At 42.9% G+C, this 17562-nt stretch overlaps 1 protein-coding gene and 1 pseudogene across 2 annotated transcripts in view; both read left to right on the forward strand.

Annotated features, from left to right (window-relative positions):
- TMEM242 (transmembrane protein 242) overlaps window positions 1–14331 on the forward strand; it is a 29458-nt gene extending 15127 nt beyond the window's left edge. Inside the window, exon 4 of the mRNA XM_032253218.1 lies at window positions 13073–14331. Coding sequence (XP_032109109.1) covers window positions 13073–13171 — 99 coding nt within the window. The 3' untranslated portion in view covers window positions 13172–14331. The remainder of the gene's footprint in view (window positions 1–13072) is intronic.
- LOC116533454 lies at window positions 5863–7508 on the forward strand (annotated as a pseudogene). The gene has a single exon (XR_004261300.1). The product of XR_004261300.1 is annotated as an L-lactate dehydrogenase A-like 6B (transcript).
- Window positions 14332–17562: the final 3231 nt, after the last annotated feature.

Below are 17562 nucleotides of genomic sequence, written 5' to 3' on the forward strand. Positions count from 1 at the left end.
CCTCAATGAACTGTCGTTTGTCCCCAACTGCAACCTACTCCTGAGTCATTCTCCCCATGAATAGTAGCATAACCCACAAAGCTGCCCAGAGAGAAAAGCCAGGTGGCCATTCCTGACCACAGCCTTTCTCCCCCCTGCATCTAATCAGTCACCAAACCTTGCTTCTCCTCGACCCCCACAGCCGCTATAGTTGAGGGCACCTTCTTGCTCCACGATGATTCTGACAGCTCTCTGTTCTCCCTGCCTCCTGCTTTGCCTCCCTGCAGCTCTTTCTCCACACTTCTGCCAGGGCGCTGTGGCCTTCACCTTCTCTGGACTTACCACGCACACTGCCTTTCTTCCTGTTAACAAGGATGAAAGGTCCATGCTGCTGCCAGAGGCTCAGGCCCCTGCCGTTTGGGTATTAGATCCTGCCCCTTATCATCTACAAGAGACCTTGCCCTCATTGTTATCCTCAGCCTTAGCTGATTGTCATGTGTTCCTTCTCTGCTACAGTGTGTACAGACATGCTCTAGTTTCTCCCACCTGTAGAAGTTCTCTCTAGAGATTCCTTAGCCTCCTCCAGCTACCAGCCCATTTGTCTGCTCCCCTTTACACAAAAAAACTTCCCAAAAGTTGTCTGTGGTCACTGTCTCCACTTCCTCCCCCTTCTGCTCTCAGTCCAGCTCCTTGCCCCGCCGCACTGGAACTGTTGTTAAGGTTGCCAGTGCCCTCCTTGTTGCCAGATCTTACTTTATCCTCTGTTACTTGCCCTTCCAGCAACATCTGGCACAATGGAGCTCCCCCGCAGCCACCACCACCTCTTGAAACACTGTGGCTTCCAAGATACCTTCCACCTCACGAGCCATTTTCCCTGTCTCCTGTGCTAGCCCCTGCCCTGGCCAGCCTCTAAACATCAGTGTCCAGTAGCTCCTACTTAGACTCTTCTGTCCTCCCTCTGTCTTCAGCCCCTTGGCTGTTTCATCCAGTCCCTGCCGTGTTACAGCAAACAGTACAATCTGATGCCATCCAGATACATAGCTCCAGCCCTGACCTTCAGATTGGCGTCTCAGCTTTGTATTGTGCACCCTCACACATGTCTCACAGGCGTGTCAGATGACCCGTGTCCAAACTAGAGCACTTGATTTCAATTTATTCCCAACTTGCTCCTCCCTTGGTCTTCCCCATTTCCTAAATGCCGCCATCATCCCATCCTTCCACTTCAAACCAAAAACTCTGGTGAGAATCCTCTTGGATTCTCTCATTTCCCTTCATTCCCGTCATCTGATGCATGCAAGTCCTGCTGGTCAGCACTGCCGCTGAACACGGCCTGCCTCCTTTCATCTGTCCACATCCAATCATCTGTTGCCTAGTGTTTTAAGAGTTTCGTGTCTAGTCTCCGGCCTCTTCCTTATTCCCTCTGGAATTTTTTCTCCACACAGCAGCCAGAGATATTTTTTAAATGTGAGTCAGATCATGCTACTTCCTTATTTAAAACCCTTCAGTGGCTTCTGTTGAAGAAGGTTTACATGACGTAGCCTCACCAACCTCACTGACCTCATCTTGAACCACCGCAGTTGCCCATCCCATCCATCCCCATTGCACTCCAGCCCTTCCAGCCTTTGTATTCCTTCAGCACATGGGCCTGTTCCTGCCTAGGGCCTTTATTCTAGCTTTACCCAGGAAGCTCCTTCCCCAGGTCCTTGTATTGCTGGCTGTTTGTTGCTATCCAGGGTTTCAACCCAAACTTAATTCAGAGCAGCTTCTCCAAATGTCTTCATTCCCACCACCCAGTTACTCTCTGAAATTATCCTATTTTTTTTTCTTTGTAGCACCTCTTGCAAAATGAGATTGTATTGATTACTGTCTTGTTTTATCAGTCTTCACAAAAAGAATGTAAATTCTGAAAGTAGAGACCTCCTTTATCTTGGTCATTGCCGCGTCCTCATACCTGTAACAGTGCCTAATGCATTGTAGGTGTTTAGTGAGTATTTATTGAATGCAATCTGATCACATCGCTTCTACCATTTTATTTCAGTGGGTCTCTTTTTTTTTTTTTTTTTTGGCAGTCTCCTTTTTTTCTGGCTGGTGGGGGGTGGCCCAATCTCGGCTCCCTGAAACCTCTACCTCCTGGGTTCAAGCAATTCTCCTGCCTCAGCCTCCCAAATAGCTGGACTACAGGCGCACACCACCACGCCGGACTAATTTTTGTATTTTTTTGTGGAGACGGGGCTTCACCATGTTGGCCAGGCTGGTCTCAAACTCCTGACCTCAAGTGATCCACCTGCCTTGGCCTCCTGAAGTGCTTGGATCTCAGGTGTGAGTCACAGCACCCAGCCTAATGAATTTTAATTTCCTTGATTTCCATGTTTTATGCCACATTATAAGTTTTCCTTTTTAATGATTAACACAAGTGGCTCTTTTACATTACATCAAAAATTATGTATAAGATGCTGCTTTCAAAGAACAAAAATGTGATTGGGGTTATTTAATAGAAGAGCTTACCAATTCATTTTATATTTAAATACCATAAACAGGAAGTTATCCCCGTGTTGTTCTTTGGATTGATGTTTTGCCTTTATTCTATTCTTTGTGGGCCTCTGTTGGTCCTTCCTCCAGCCTTCCCAATGTTATCAACAAAGGAAAATATTTTCATGTGCTGGGATTTGCAAAGACTCCCATCTTAGAATTACTGAGCAATAGAATTAGAGCCCACTAATTTATTTTAAAACTACAATTTGTATTTTATGACTTTTCAAATCACGAAGACGGCTTTCAAAACAATTGTGTTTGTATAATGTTCCCCTTGCATGCTGGTGAGTTCATGGCTTATTTCAGATCAGCTTATAATAATTAACACTGCTTTCATTGTATCCCTTTTTAAAGTTTTCCAAAGAACAAAACATTTTTAAATAACTTTGAAGGATAAAAATAGTCTCTCTACCACTGCAGATTTGTTTCACTGCATTTCTAGCACTATAGGGTTTTTTGTTTTTTTTTTTTTTAATGTTTTAACTTGGTAAAGGTGGATATGGGCTTTGAAAATAGCCACAAAATGTTTTAGCTTAGCCAAAGCTTTACTTGAAATTATGCATCAACTTTCTGAAGATGCCCCAGTGAGTGCCACCTACCCATTTTACTTACCTGGATTTTTGGAACTCTTTCTAGGTGGGGTCTGTAGCCGCGCCTTTCTGTCTCTCTCACCTTTTAGGCCACTCTCCAGCCTTACTCAGCTCTACAATTACTCGTTCTTTTCTACTACATTTACCAAATCCCTGTTCATGTGCCCAACTCTGTTCTGGAGGACAGGGATACGCTGGTAAACAAAAGGGGATCCTTCTTGCAGCTACACATTCATAAGTATTTTACATTTAATTGTGTGTGATAAATCCTATAGAGGAGAGGTACAAAGTACAGTGGTGACATAGGCTTTTAGAAAGTCAGTTCTGCTTAGGGGATTGGCAAAGACTGGCGAGAGAATGGAGTGTCAGAACTAGACTCCCAGGTAGGAAAAGGAGGATTTGAGAGCTGGGTGTGAATCCAGGTGAAAGGAATAATGACTTAGTTGCAGCCATTCTTGGCCCAGGGGCTTGTTGGTTGTTTTCATTTCCTGTTTCCTCCCTCCTAAGCGGCATAACCGAAAGTACTGAGGTGTAATCGTCCATTACCTATATTACTGTACTGCATTTTGAATAGATGATTTGAGTCAGGTTTTCAATTCAGAAGGAATAATGAGCCACCTAAGATAGGAAGTCACTAGGGAGCTGGCTAGCTATATTTGGCTTGCCACATCTTTCAGTAGACCTAAATCTTCTCTTCATCTTTGTTAGTGCTTTCCTTTTTTATCTCAAGACTTATTGTCAATAAAAAAGCTGCGTTGTTTGGTGTGTTTTTATTTTGAACAGTTTCCCCCCCTTAAGATTGATTTAGTTGTGGCTAAGGGGAGAAACTGAAGAGGCAGCTATTATGGAGATTGTAGTTCTGAAGAGGTTCAAACTCTAGAAAGAAAATGACTGTAGAAAGTAGCCATCCAGCAAAGAGGCTTTATGTCCTTGAATTTCATTTTCAAGAACACTTATCTTGGAAAATGACTTGACTGGTGAAAGGAATCATTATAGGTGGATGGTGGGAACAGGCACCAGGTTAAAACATTTCAAGTTATGACTGAGATAAAAGAAATGACAGCTATCAAAAGTTGTTGCTTTTAAAGGGTTTCTCTAAAACATTGGCCACCATTAAATAAAGATGACCCTTTTAAAACTGCAGTTTTTAATTTGGCAAATGTTAACCATAAATCTGACTAGCAGTGCTAAGAGAATTCACGTACCTAGTGCTCTTATGATTTGGGTATGTCATGGAGTTTGTGGCTCTGTCATCTGAACAGGATGTCTGATCCCTACTGATAAGGAAAACATGGCCAGCAGGTTGCCCTGAAACAGGATGCCAGGAATTCAGCTGATGGCACACCTTTCCCGCCCTCACCAACTCCTTTGCTTATTGTTCCTTCCCTCCTGGGCTGCCTTTTTTCTTCATTTTTTTGAGGCGTGGTGGCTCACACCTATAATCCCAGCACCTTGGGAGGCCTAGATAGGTAGATCACCTGAGATCAAGAGTTAGAGACCAGCCTGACTACTATGGTGAAACCCCGTCTCTACTAAAAATACAAAAATTAGCCAGGTGTGGTGGTGTGTGCCTGTGGTCCCAGCTACTCAGGAGGCTGAAGCAGGAGAATCGCTTGAACCTGGGAGGTGGAGATCGCAGTGAGCTAAGACCACACCATTGCACTCCAGCCTGGGCAACAGAGCAAGACTCTGTCTAAAAAAAAAAAAAAACAAATTTTCAATTCCAAATATAAAGTATTCATTTGTCAGTATTCAATACTCTGAAACAGAAATCTTTTGCTGATCATGAGGGGCTGCATGTTCTAAGGAGCCCATTCCAGAAGAGCACACTGCTTTTAAATAAGAGAGCGAGGTTTTGAGGAACTGTTACATGGTCAAAATGCTGTATAAGTGAAGAGGAAGTGCCATCGTTTTTATTAGAGCTTTTGTAATTTACTGGGCTTATTAGGATATGCATTTCATCAGATGTGAAGTTGACACCTCCTCAGAAATGTTAGGGGAATTTAGTTCTTAAGATTGCCCAAAGAAATGCAGAAGTAAGGCATACTGATGCCACGTTGTACTAGATAATGTATTTCACTACTTTGGTCAGTAATCTGATTCGTGCATTGGTTAAAATTTGCCATTTTAAGGACATTTGAGAGAGATCTTCATTTTAATTGAGGGCTACATCACCAACTTTCACCTGAGAAGTCATTTTTCTTCAGGACGCACAATCAGAGGCTTTCCTCCATCATGAGAAAGAAGTAGCATTCTTGCCTGGTGAGTTTTTAGTGCTGGAGTGACTCCCAGCCGGCTCCTACCCCGCTCAAGCTCCAGCTGACTGTCCCATTGTGGGTCCTGGCCAGAAGTGGCACCAAGGCAGTGGGATCTTTTATAAATAGGCCTCCAGCGCAGTACACCAGAAAGCAGGAGCCCACTTCTGGGACACTGGGAGATGGTGCAGGCAGCCACCAGTTCGCAAAGCACGGGGGCCTATCGTTCCCGGCAGGGTCACAGTTCAGAAGATGTAACCTGATTTCCTTGGCATTCATACTAAAAATAGAAAACTAGTAATTCCAGGGATCTGGGTTAGCCTCTTAAGCATGTCAACTATTGATGAAAGTATTCTTAGTAAAACTAACTCCAGAAATCACTTGCTAGAGAAACAGCCCTTCACAGCCCTAGTCTGAGCACCCACAGAAAGCACGTGTTGGAGGCGCTGGCAAGGCCTGCGCAGCCGTGGTAGAGGGCCGGAGGCGGGTCGTGGGCACCTGCCATGGAGGGTTGAAGGTGCTGCCCACGGCTCTTGGAGTCTCAACATTCTGGTCAACGGTTTTTTTCCATTCTCTCCCTCCACTTCCTGAGTGAGCAGCCATAAGTTGGACAGTGCTTGTTGTGTGGGCCATCCAGAGTGTGAGCTCAGCAGGAGCGAATTTCTTGTGCCTGGGGATGGCCCTGTGACCCCGTCCGGCAGCGCAGATGCCACTCAAGCGCGCCTGGCTCTTCACCACCGTGAGCAAGACGGCGACTGTGAAGAGTGAGCTTATTGAGCGCTTCAGTTCCGAGGAGCCGGTTCATCACAGTAAGGTCACCGTCATAGGAACTGGATCGGTGGGCATGGCCTGCGCTATCAGCATCTTATTAAAAGGCTTGAGTGATGAACTTGCCCTTGTGGATCTTGATGAAGGCAAACTGAAAGGGTGAGACAGTGGATCTTCAACATGGCAACCCTTTCATGAAAATGCTGAATATTGTTTGTAGCAAAGATTACCTTGTCACAGCAAACTCCAATCTAGTGATTATCACAGCAGGTGCATGCCAAGAAAAGGGAGAAACGCGCCTTAATTTAGTCCGGCAAAATGTGGCCATCTTCAAGTTAATGACTTCTAGTATTGTCCAGTACAGCCCCCTCTGCAAACTGATTATTGTTTCCAATCCAGTGGATATCTTAACGTATGTAGCCTGGAAGTTGAGTGCATTTCCCAGAAACCGTGTTATTGGAAGTGGCTGTAATCTGGATACTGCTCATTTTCGTTTGTTGATTGGACAAAAGCTTGGTATCCATTCTGAAAGCTGCTGTGGATGGATCCTCGGAGAGCATGGAGACTCGTGTTCCTGTGTGGAGTGGAGTGAACATAGCCGGTGTCCCTTTGAAGGATCTGAACTCTGATACAGGAACTGACAAAGATCCTGAGCAATGGAAAAGTGTCCACAAAGAAGTGACTGCTAGTGCCTATGAGATTATCAAAATGAAAGGCTATACTTCTTGGGCCATTGGCCTGTATGTAGCTAATTTAACAAAGTATTTTGAAGAATATTAGGAGAACACATCCAGTTTCCACCACAATTAAGGGCCTCTATGGAATAGATGAAGAAGTATTCCTCAGTATTCCTTGTATCCTGGGAGAGAATGGTATTACCAACCTAATAAAGATAAAGCTGACCCCTGAAGAGGAGGCCCATCTGAAAAAGAGTGCAAAAACACTTTGGGAAATTTAGAAGGAGCATAAGCTTTAAAGTGGTCCAAAACTACCATTCTGAAAGTATTGAAGAGATCATAGATACAGGATTATATATCAGAATTTTTAATAAACTTGAATTCCTAAAAGATGGAAACAGGAAAGTGGATAGAGTGACTTTCCTATTTATTTAGCATCCAGGTGCTGGACGAAACTTACTTACAATTCCTAAAGAAGTGTTTTTGGTACCTCTGATGTAGCAGCACTTACCTTGTTATATATATGTAGTTGGCATTTGGTTCCCAAAAAGTAGGATGTAGGTATTATTGTGTTCTGGAAATTCTGATTCTTTTCATTAGATATATGCTATTTCTTTCATTCTTACTGGTTTATACCTATGTTCATGTATATGCTGTAAAAAAAAGTGGTAGCTTCCTCTACAATGTAAAACTAAAAGTATTTACATGCAAGTATTTTTGGTAATGGATCCGTTTTAAGACCGCCTTCATTCCTCTGGGATGGCCTTTCAGCTGGGTGTTTAAAAAGACATGAAGTGGGGACTGTATGTTGGTCATGTGTGTACTTGCGCACATGTGTGTATGTGTGCACACCAGTAAGGCAGGATCATTAGGTTAAGATATGAAAATAATGATCTGATGGTAGCTGTTATAAAATGTTTAATGCAGTAATGGAGAAAACTTTTAGAAAGAGGCTTGACAGGCTGGGTGTGGTGGCTCACACTTGTAAACCCAGCACTTTGGGAGGTCGAGGCATGTGGATCACAAGGTCAGGAGTTCAAGACCAGTCTGGCCAAGATGGTGAAACCCTGTCTCTACTAAAAATACAAAAATTAGCCAGGCACGGTGGCACACGCCTGTATTCCTAACTCAGGAGGCTGAGGCAGAAGAATCGCTGACATCCAGGAGGCAGAGGTTGCAGTGAGCCAAGGTAGCACCACTGGACTCTAGCCTGGGTGACAGAGTGAGACACCGTCTCAAAAAAAAAAGAGGCTTGGCAGTCAGAGGTGTGGTATATTTACTGTCGTTTGGCAGGGAGGAAACTTCCCTAAATTTTGCAGTTACTAAAAATAAAAGCCTGACTGAGTGAAATTCATTTTAGAATTGCCCCTGAGAACCTGACCTGTTAGCACATTAAATCAAGAAGCATGTCAGAAATCATTCGTACTAGGCTGGATCTTAGCCTCAAAGTGGTCCTGGTTCTAAGAAGCTCCTGGATTATTCCTCCTGTTCAGTTTATTTCACGTTTCCAGAAAGTTTTTGCTTTTGAATTGTGCCTTTTTTACTATGATTAAAAATTGATCATTTTGATGCATACTTCAGGATCGTATTTCTCAGAAAGTTACAAGTTTGCTTTGATTTCTAAATCAACTTCACTACAGATTCTGGCCTTTATGTATGTCATACAGTGAAAGTTGGGGAGAAAGTAAAAATGTCTGTCTGACATTTACCTAAATGATAGTATTAGTAGCTTAGAAAATGGAAAGCTGAGATGTAAAAATTTGCATTAGCTTTCCTAATGCAGTTGAGTATTAAATAAATAATATGATATATTCAAACACATTTTATCTCAGGATCCAGTTTGGATAGCAACAAAACTAGTCAAAAGTGAAAGATGTCAGTATTTGCCCTCTAAACCAGACCAGTCCTGCTTAGTTCAATTTTATCAAACAGGACAGTGATCCTCAAAAAAACTGCCCCTTTTCTACACTGACCAGAGCTCCCATACTACTTTATTGCAAACATCTAGAGATGTTGATTTCTCAGGAAGTGGTGTCATGCAATGGGACTCACTGATGTGCTGAGCTCCTTGAAAGTGGGAAGAGAGGTGGTTCAATTCTAGGCGGTTTTAAGACCTTTGAGAGCTCAGCTGCAGAATACTGCTCCCTCTTATCCAGCCTTTTAGTTGTTATTCGTGTTTCAGCCAAACATAGTGTACCATTACAGGGCATCAGAGCAGGCCTTAAGTCTATTTTATAATTCTCTTCACCATCTTTGCCAGCCAGAGTAGGATGGGTTATGCTGTAGTCAAAAGTAGTCTCCAAACCTGAGGCTTAAAATAACAAAGGTTTATTTCTCAACTGTGTAAACCCCCCATGGGTTTCAGCAACTCTTGAGGAAAAAGCTGTTCCTCACATGCTGGATCAGCACCACCATAGCAATACAGATTTCCATGACTGCTATGGAAAGAGGGTCGAACCCCTGCGAATAAGTGCTCAGTCAGGGAGTGACACACATTTTTTGCCCGTATTTCATTGGCCAGAACTAGTCACATGGTTACCGAACTTCAAGGAGGTGGGGAAGTACAACTCCCCCATGTGCAAAAGTAGGTGAGTACTGGCTACATATGAGCATACGCTATTCAAAATGAAATGGTCGCCATTAAAAGAGACATCTATGCTTTTTATGTAATTTTTAGGGAAAGCTGGCAGATGGGTAGAAGATACAGAGGTACTTTGTCTTTCTAGGTTCTGGGCATCAGCCAGGCAGTTGTACTCATAAGCCATGTCTCTATGGGTAAGTTAACCTCTCTGACTTCTGGTTTTTCATGTGTAAAGTGGTGGTAATAATTTCTGCCATATAGAATTGTGAAGATTGAATCATAGCCTAATGCTTTGTCCAGTGCCTGACACATAAGTGATCCCAAATGTCAGATATTATTCCTGTTTAAGCAACATTTTACAACCTAGCTATGCTTTTTAATCTCCTGGTACTAGTATTATATAGTCTTAATCTGTTGTATTTTATGAAGAATCTGTATTCCCAGATTGTTGAAGATTACCACTGACTCTGTAATTATTGACATTATCCAAAGGTTTTTTGTCAGTGATCCTATAGCGCTTTCATCATTGTCGCCCCCAGCATTGAGGGCAGTAACAGTCCTGCACCAACAAGTGAAGAAAGAGAAGGTAAATGAGCCAGACAATGGCAAAAACATTTCAAAACTGAGAACTTCTAATTCCAACAGCTGCCTATTTATTCCAATTGATGGTTAAGGATTTTCTGAAATTAATTAAATTGGGGACATAACCTGAAGCTTTTAAGTAATTTTTCAGCACACTGTATGTTAGACCAAATGTTTTCAGATGTTTTTCCCCCTACCAAGACATGCATGGTAAATGTGTAGCAATGTCCCATGTGCATATTCAAGTAGTAGGCAGAGTGAGCACATGGGCTGTGTGGTCGGATCTGCTCCTACCAGCCATGACACAACACATTGTTTAGTTACTCTGAGCTTCCATCACCATATCTTTAAAAGAGGGATGATATTTACTCCACTTAGTTGTTGGGAGGGTTAGATGAGAAATTTGTCTGGTATACAGTAAGGACACTCTTAAGTGGCATCAGTGGTTGGTCTCACTCTTGGCCTACTGGCTTCATGGCCCTTCAAGAAGCTATTGAAATGTGTACGAGAATAACATTATTAGAGGCATAATCCTAAATCTGTTTTAATATCTAAAAAAGCCATTGTATCTACAGAATGTCCATATTTGTGACAAATTACTTACACTTTCCATTTGTCATGACACTCCATTTGAGCACTACTAGCTGAGACAGTGGTATTTTCTGTGAATATACAACACAGCACTGTGGGCACCAAGGCAATGGGACTCACAGGTGAGGATGGTGGGCCCATAGCACTAGGGAGTACTATTTGTGTCTTTGTTTTGTTTAGTTTTATTTTGAGATGGAATCTCACTCTGTTGTCTAGGCTGGGTGCAGTGGCATCCTCCACTCCCCTCCCCCAGCCTCACCACCCTTCACTCCCCTCCCCTGTCCTCACCATCCTTTTCTCTCCTCCTCCGACCTCACCACCCTCTGCTCCTCTCCCCAGGCCTCGCCTGCATTTCCCAGCCTCTCCCTTCTCAGCAGCTGACCACATTTGGGACCACTGGAAGGGAGACTGGTGAATGATTCTGTTGATGTCTTGGCCATCTGACATCCCATTTGAAAACTGTGTCATCTGGCTTAGTTGTAAAAGATGTTCAACCAGAAGAGTGAAGAGAAAGAACCAGGCAGCACATTGCCAACCCTGGCCAGAGAGATGTCTGTTTCAACTATAAAAGTCTATACAAAGTTCCTCAGTGCGGGTGATATTAATGTTTTGGACAAAGCAATGAATTCTTTATGGAAGAGGGAGTAGGGAGAGAGACATCCATGAGCTGTCTGTCTTCAACATTAGTGTCTGGGTCCAGAACATTGAGATGGTTGGCACAGATACAGACAACATATAATATGTGAGAAAGACCTTACGTCTCTTCCAGTGACAGAATACGTAAACCAAAAAGACCTTACATATCTTCCAGTGACGGAATACGTAAACCAAAATGATACATGGCTATAAAGTAATGTACTTAACAGACATTCCATAATGTTTATATCCATGTGAGCTTTGTTCCTGGAATATAGCACACTTATTTTGATAATACAGCAGTGATAATAGCTAATGTGTATTGAGCACTTTCCACGTGTTAGATGCTGTGCTTTATATGCGCCGTAATCCTCACAACTCTTTAAGCAGGTAATTACTGTCTCTATTCCACATATGTGGAAACCAGGGCTTAAGAGAGTAAGCAGCTTTCGCAGGTGGTGGAGCTAGGATCTGAGCAGAGTCCATGCTGTGCTACAGTTTGCAGCAGTGCTAGGAGTAAATGCCTAGGATTTACAAGTCCCAAACAAGACGCACCCCTTAATTTGGAAATAAGGTGAAGATTCAGCCTCAAATTGAAATAAATAAGCATCAACGTTAAAGAAATATTAGCTGATTCTCAAAATAACCACTCCAAGAAATGACTCGCATTTTGCAGATGAGTCCAGGGTACTTCACAAACCTGATCAAGGAAATCTCTATCCTTAGGAAAATATGACTGGCAGATGGCTGATTAGAAAAATTTGGAAAACAGTGCTGTGGTGGTGCTGAAATACCTTCATAGAAGGACCGTATAGATTAACCAGGAGGAATCAGAGTGTGTGTTACTAGTACTGTCCAGTGTAAAGTTCACCTAACTTCCATAAATTAGTGTTCCCACCTTATGGGGTTGTACACCTTAGGTGGATCCAGGTGCTCCAGGTGAACTGTAATAATACTGTGTTGACACTATGTGTTAAGATCTCTTAGGCTGGGCACAGTGGTGCACGCCTGTGATCTCAGCACTTTGGGAGGCCAGGGTGGGAAGATTGCTTGAATTCAGGAGTTCGAGACCAGCCTGGGCAACATAGCAAGACTCCATCTCTACCTAAAATGCAAAAATTAGCACATGCCTGGAGTCCCAGCTACTTGGGGGCAGTGAGGGGGGACAACCGCTCAAGCCCGGGAGGTGGAGGCCGCAGTGAGCCATGGTGCCAGCGCACTCCATCCTGGGCAGCAGATTGAGACCCTGTCTCAAAAACGAAACACCACTATCTAACATCTAAGAACATTCTACTTTATCAACCATTCCTTGATTTATTCTTTACTAAACTACTAAGTTTCTTCTGTCTGCCCGTTCTCTCTTCTCTAAAATTTGAGCTTTGATTGACCTAATTATATTTGTTCAGTTAGAAATCCCATCCTCAACTGCATCTTTATATATGAAAGCCAACAATACGCATTCTTCTCCTGGGAGGGAATAATTATTATGGAGGGTTGACAGTTCAGGACATGTTGCCTTGTAGATTAAGAATGGTTTGTTGTTTTTAAAGAGATGGAGTCTTGCTGTGTTGTCCAGCTTGGCTCAATTGATCTACCCATCTCAGCCTCCCGAGCAGCTGGGACTATAGGTGTGAGCCACCATGTCCAGCTAAGAGTGAAGTTTTATGTTATTTAATAATAAGTTTATACTCAAAGAAAGGAAGTATATTTCATTTTCTTTCAAGGTACCTAGAATATATATAGTCCCTAACTTTTATTGATATTCCCTAGCTCTTTTACCTGTGAGCCGTGAAGTACTAGCCAGTCAGCAAAAGTGCCATCTCTAATAGCTGTTTTCTCCTTCTTTTAGCATTTGATAACTGATTGTTTTTCTTCTTTTAGATGAAAGAATTTCGAAGTAAAATGCAATCAATATTTCCAGCAATTCCTAAGAACTCCGAATCGGCTGTCGAGTGGGAAGAAACATTGAAATCCGAATGAGATGAGCATGAATGAATTTCAAAATGCTTGTTACAGAAAGCGGTGGCTCTGGAGACACCATGACAGCAAAGGGACTGGGACTGATTTCTCCCCAGGAACATGGCAGATCGCAGACTGAACCACGCGCTGGATAGCATTCATCCTCCTCATCACAGGAGAATATGTGTGTGCGTCTTGGGGAGGGTAACGTTTTCTCAAAGTTAAGAAGACTTTACAAATAGTAATTACAGGGATAACTTCCTTATGTGGAGGGGATCCCAGAGGAAATAATTCTGTTTGTAACAGTTGAACAAAGCTTCAGTTGAACGAAGTTTCAGTTGAACCGAGTTTCATACCTAAAAAAAGTTTATAATAAAAGTATGATAAAAATATTTATGAAACAGACTCCCTAATAGCAGTTGTACTGCAATGTGTCTAATTAAAGGAGTTTCAAGAGCCTTTCTTGTCAGTATATAACAGAATTTGGAAGTCTTATTCCAATTAGCCAGACTACAAAGTGACAGTCACCTGGTAAGTCCTGTATAGTAGGAGGTGGGTATGGCTCTCGTGTCCTGAGTGTGGTCTGTGATTTACAGCCAGCACACGCAAGTGAGTTACTTACCTGATGCCCTTGCTTGAAGGCCCTGCAAATTCTTAGACTTAAAAAGCCATTAATGAGTTATGATCACTCCAAGAGGCACAACTGAGCTAAAATAATGATGATATCAGAGGTAAAAAAATATTTTTTGAGAAGTTGGTCTGGATCTCTGAACATTGACAATTTGTAATTTTGTCTCAGTTGTCAAAGTAAAAAAAAAAAAAAGCCCAATTGTCAGCTATCTTCAGTATTTTTAACCAGAAAGTCACCTGAGTTCTGAGTCCCAATGTTAAGTGTTTGGTACCACCTCCCTAATGAAGCTGTTGGAGTCAATTCTACGTGCACACCCAACTCGTTCCTGTCTTCCATGATCTACAAAAAACAGACAGAATAATGTCTACATGCAATTATTTTTAGTACAATTGCATTTTTAATATTTTTAAAAAGAGAAATACTTTAATATGTCAGTGTGTCCACAGAAGTAACCTCTAGTTAAGTATCGGTTGTGCGGTTTCTTTCCACTTGCCTAGGCTCTAATTAGTCAGCAATCAGGTTCAATAAAGGACATTTGAAATTTCTGTTATCATGAAACCTTTTATTCTAAGGGAGATTTTTAAATGAAATGTCAAGTACATAATGTAACACTTTTCTCTAGACCATGTTACCCTGTTAAAATTGCTGTATTGTTAATGAAGCAGGTGTCAGCATCTGGGATTCATGTGTAATCTGTTAAAAATCCAAGACTGAAAGGAAAGGACTGGGAAATTGGTTGGTGAATGTGGGGAGCAAAGACTCTTCACCGGCCTTTCATGTTAACTAAATCTCTGAGAAGAGATTTGTAGCCTTTGAATGAGAGGAAGGAAAGGCAAGAGCCAGAGGAACAGGATTTCGTCCGCACAATTAGTCTGAATCTAGATTCCCCTGAAGAGAATGCACACCACCGGGTCCTTTGGTGCTTCCTAACCGTAGGTTTCCAAGCTTGTGCATGAGATGGCCCTCCAGCCTTGTTACAACGGCTGCACTGAATTACCCAACTGATGTGGGGGAAGAAAAGAGTGGGCGCTACCTAACACTGTTACAGCTGGAATCTGGGTGTTACTTTCTGTAGATGGAGAATGCTGAGTGGTTTCTAGACCTCCACTGGGTAGGAAAAGAGACTCTCCCGCCTGTCTGGAGTGTTAAAGGAGAAATCATTGTTAACTGTGGTTCTGTTTCATGGATTCCTGCCTTATAGCCTCCCTGAGGGTAGGGACCCATCTCAGGGCCTTGTAAACTGGTGTCACCACTGCTGGGGAGGCTGCTGCACATCGGGCTGATGGCAGCTAGGCCCTAGGAAGGAGCCAGGGGCCATGGTGGGGCGCTGCTCTCCCACAGGGCTGGTGCAGAGGACACCTAGACGTGTGTTGCTGAAGGAGTGTCCGAATACTTACTAGAGTGGCATGCCTCGTGTCTACAAAACCCTCATACATCACCTCTGCTGTCCTTGACCCATGGCAGGGGGACTCCCATAAGAATAACGATGAATCCCCTGCAGAGGGGAGGCTGGCAGGGTCCAATTCCCTAGAAGAGGGACCAAGCCTCAGCTCCAATTGCATTTTAAAAGCAAAAGTGAAGTCACAGACAGATGAAAATTAAAAGAGAAAAGCAGCATGACTCAAGTGGTATTCGCCACAGTCAGAACTTGAGTATCAGAGGATTTTGTCATTTGTCTATTCCTTTTGTACCGGAGGCATATTGTTAAATTGGTTAATGGAAAGGAAAAATGTTTAACAGATAATGTTATTCTTTATGAGACGTACCATCTGTGTATTGAGCTCTGAATGTCCCTGGATATGGAAGAGAGGAAATGTGATGGAATTTCAAGTTTGCCTCCTTTGCTGTCTTTATCTTGGGTAGAGTATGACAAACATAATCACATTTATCTCCTAGAGCATAAAGAGTTTTAATCACCCTATTAACCAGGATGACATTTTTCACAGACTTAAAAAGGAATAGAACAGACATTATCTCCCTATAAGCAATCCATTTCATGGAGGCTGAGCACTAGAAATGCTTCAAAGGATGGATAACGCAAGCCATTTCCATTTCCTGCCTAAGCCATCATTAAGGAGGCTTTCGGTAAGGCTGCTGCTTCCACTGGGTGAGTGTTAAGCTTTACAGTTAGAGTCTCAGCACCCAAAAGAGCTATTAGAGAAAGCAGGCAGGAAGGAGTGGCTTCTGAGACCTCGGGAGTCATTCAAGGGAAAACATGTATCCTGGTAAGTTACTGCTGCCCTGTGGAAAGGAATCCATGGGCTGCTGTTATGTTCAGAGTCAAGAGGGTATGGTCTCCGGACAACCTGAGAGTAGAAAGTAGGGGCCGGGAGCTGCCTCCCAAGACGGCGGGCAGCTCATCACTAGGAGAACTGCGGTCTAAGGGCGTGGAAGCGAGCAGCTACTGAGAGGGCCATGGGCCATCCCCACCACCACCCTCCCACCAGGGTACAGGCATAGGCTGGCGTTGAAAAGGACACTTGCCTGCTTAGTCAAAAGGCGGCACCGAATTCATCTCGGCTGTCACACGTTTTGTTTAGTTTCATGGATAGTATGGGACCAAACTTGAAATTAATGATTGCAACCTAACGGGAAAATAGAAGAAATTAAGGTGGGGGCGGGGGAGCCCGTGGGGACAAAAAGTAATTAACATCCATTGAATTCAGCTATTTCACTTGGGGCAACGTTTCATCTCTCCTAGGTTTGGTTTATGGGGAACATTGTATATTTTCATCTCATTTTCATGTATCAACTTTAAGACAAATTGTTAAGTACAAATGAAAATCAGCCAAGTAATATACAAAGGCATTTCATCAAATAAATTTCCCATGAAAGTTAGTAAAATACATATTTTTAAAATACCATGTTCAAGTGAAGTGTTTTTCCTTTCTGCCAAGAGTCATTAAATGATACAGCAAGTATTTTGGTCTCTCTTGGTGTTATCAGGATGAATTGCCCAAGGCTGCGATTTTGTGAGCATAGAAGAGGAAAGCAAGCATCTCTCGCAAGCAGTGACATGAATCTGTAATAATGAGTGAGGCCATTAGCAAATTTTGTCTGATGGCAGATAACTCAGTTTTGGAGAAAATTAGAATCGCAGTTACCTGGAAGGACATATAGTTTCAACTTTCCTACCCAATTATTAGTGATTTAGGACCTTGATTTATATTTCTTACATAAGCCGGCTCGAGGCCTTCCTCCTTCATTACTGTTTGATGAGGCACGATCACTTACTTAAAAAAAAAAAAAAAAAAAAGAACAATAGTAAAAAATCAGCAGGTGGGTGTATTAAATGTACTTAAAGACCCAAGGGTAAAGGTCGTTCTTAATTGATTCCTAAGAACCTAAATCAGGCAAACTGAGAAAGCTTGGCACGTTCATAACACCAATTACCTGCTTATCTGAAAACGCTCAAAAAATTTACCTTCATGCTGCCTCTGACACCCCAGGCTTAGAGTGGCCTTCCAGGTTTGCAGCCTAATAGGTGACCCTCGTCAGGACACCTCCAGATGATGCCTACATTGCCAGCCCTTGCGCATGCACGCTCTGCCTTCAGAGGACAAGTTGGCAAAACTGAGTTTCTAAAAGCTTGAATTTGGTGGTCTGTACAGAGTTGTGCCAAACTGCAGTTTGCCCCTTTGCTTTGCCAAGCTGGGTGATGGTAATGTGTTGATTTTATTGCTGCTGGCTGTCTTCTCCCACTGACCCTGTTGTAGGGGCTGACTCCCCCACCATGTTTCCTACTCTGGAGCAGACCCTACGTGGCAGACCTCTCCATTCG

Source organism: Sapajus apella, unplaced genomic scaffold (genome assembly GCF_009761245.1).
Source record: "Sapajus apella isolate SASKATOON/1434 unplaced genomic scaffold, GSC_monkey_1.0 scaffold82, whole genome shotgun sequence".
NCBI lineage: Eukaryota > Metazoa > Chordata > Mammalia > Primates > Cebidae > Sapajus > Sapajus apella.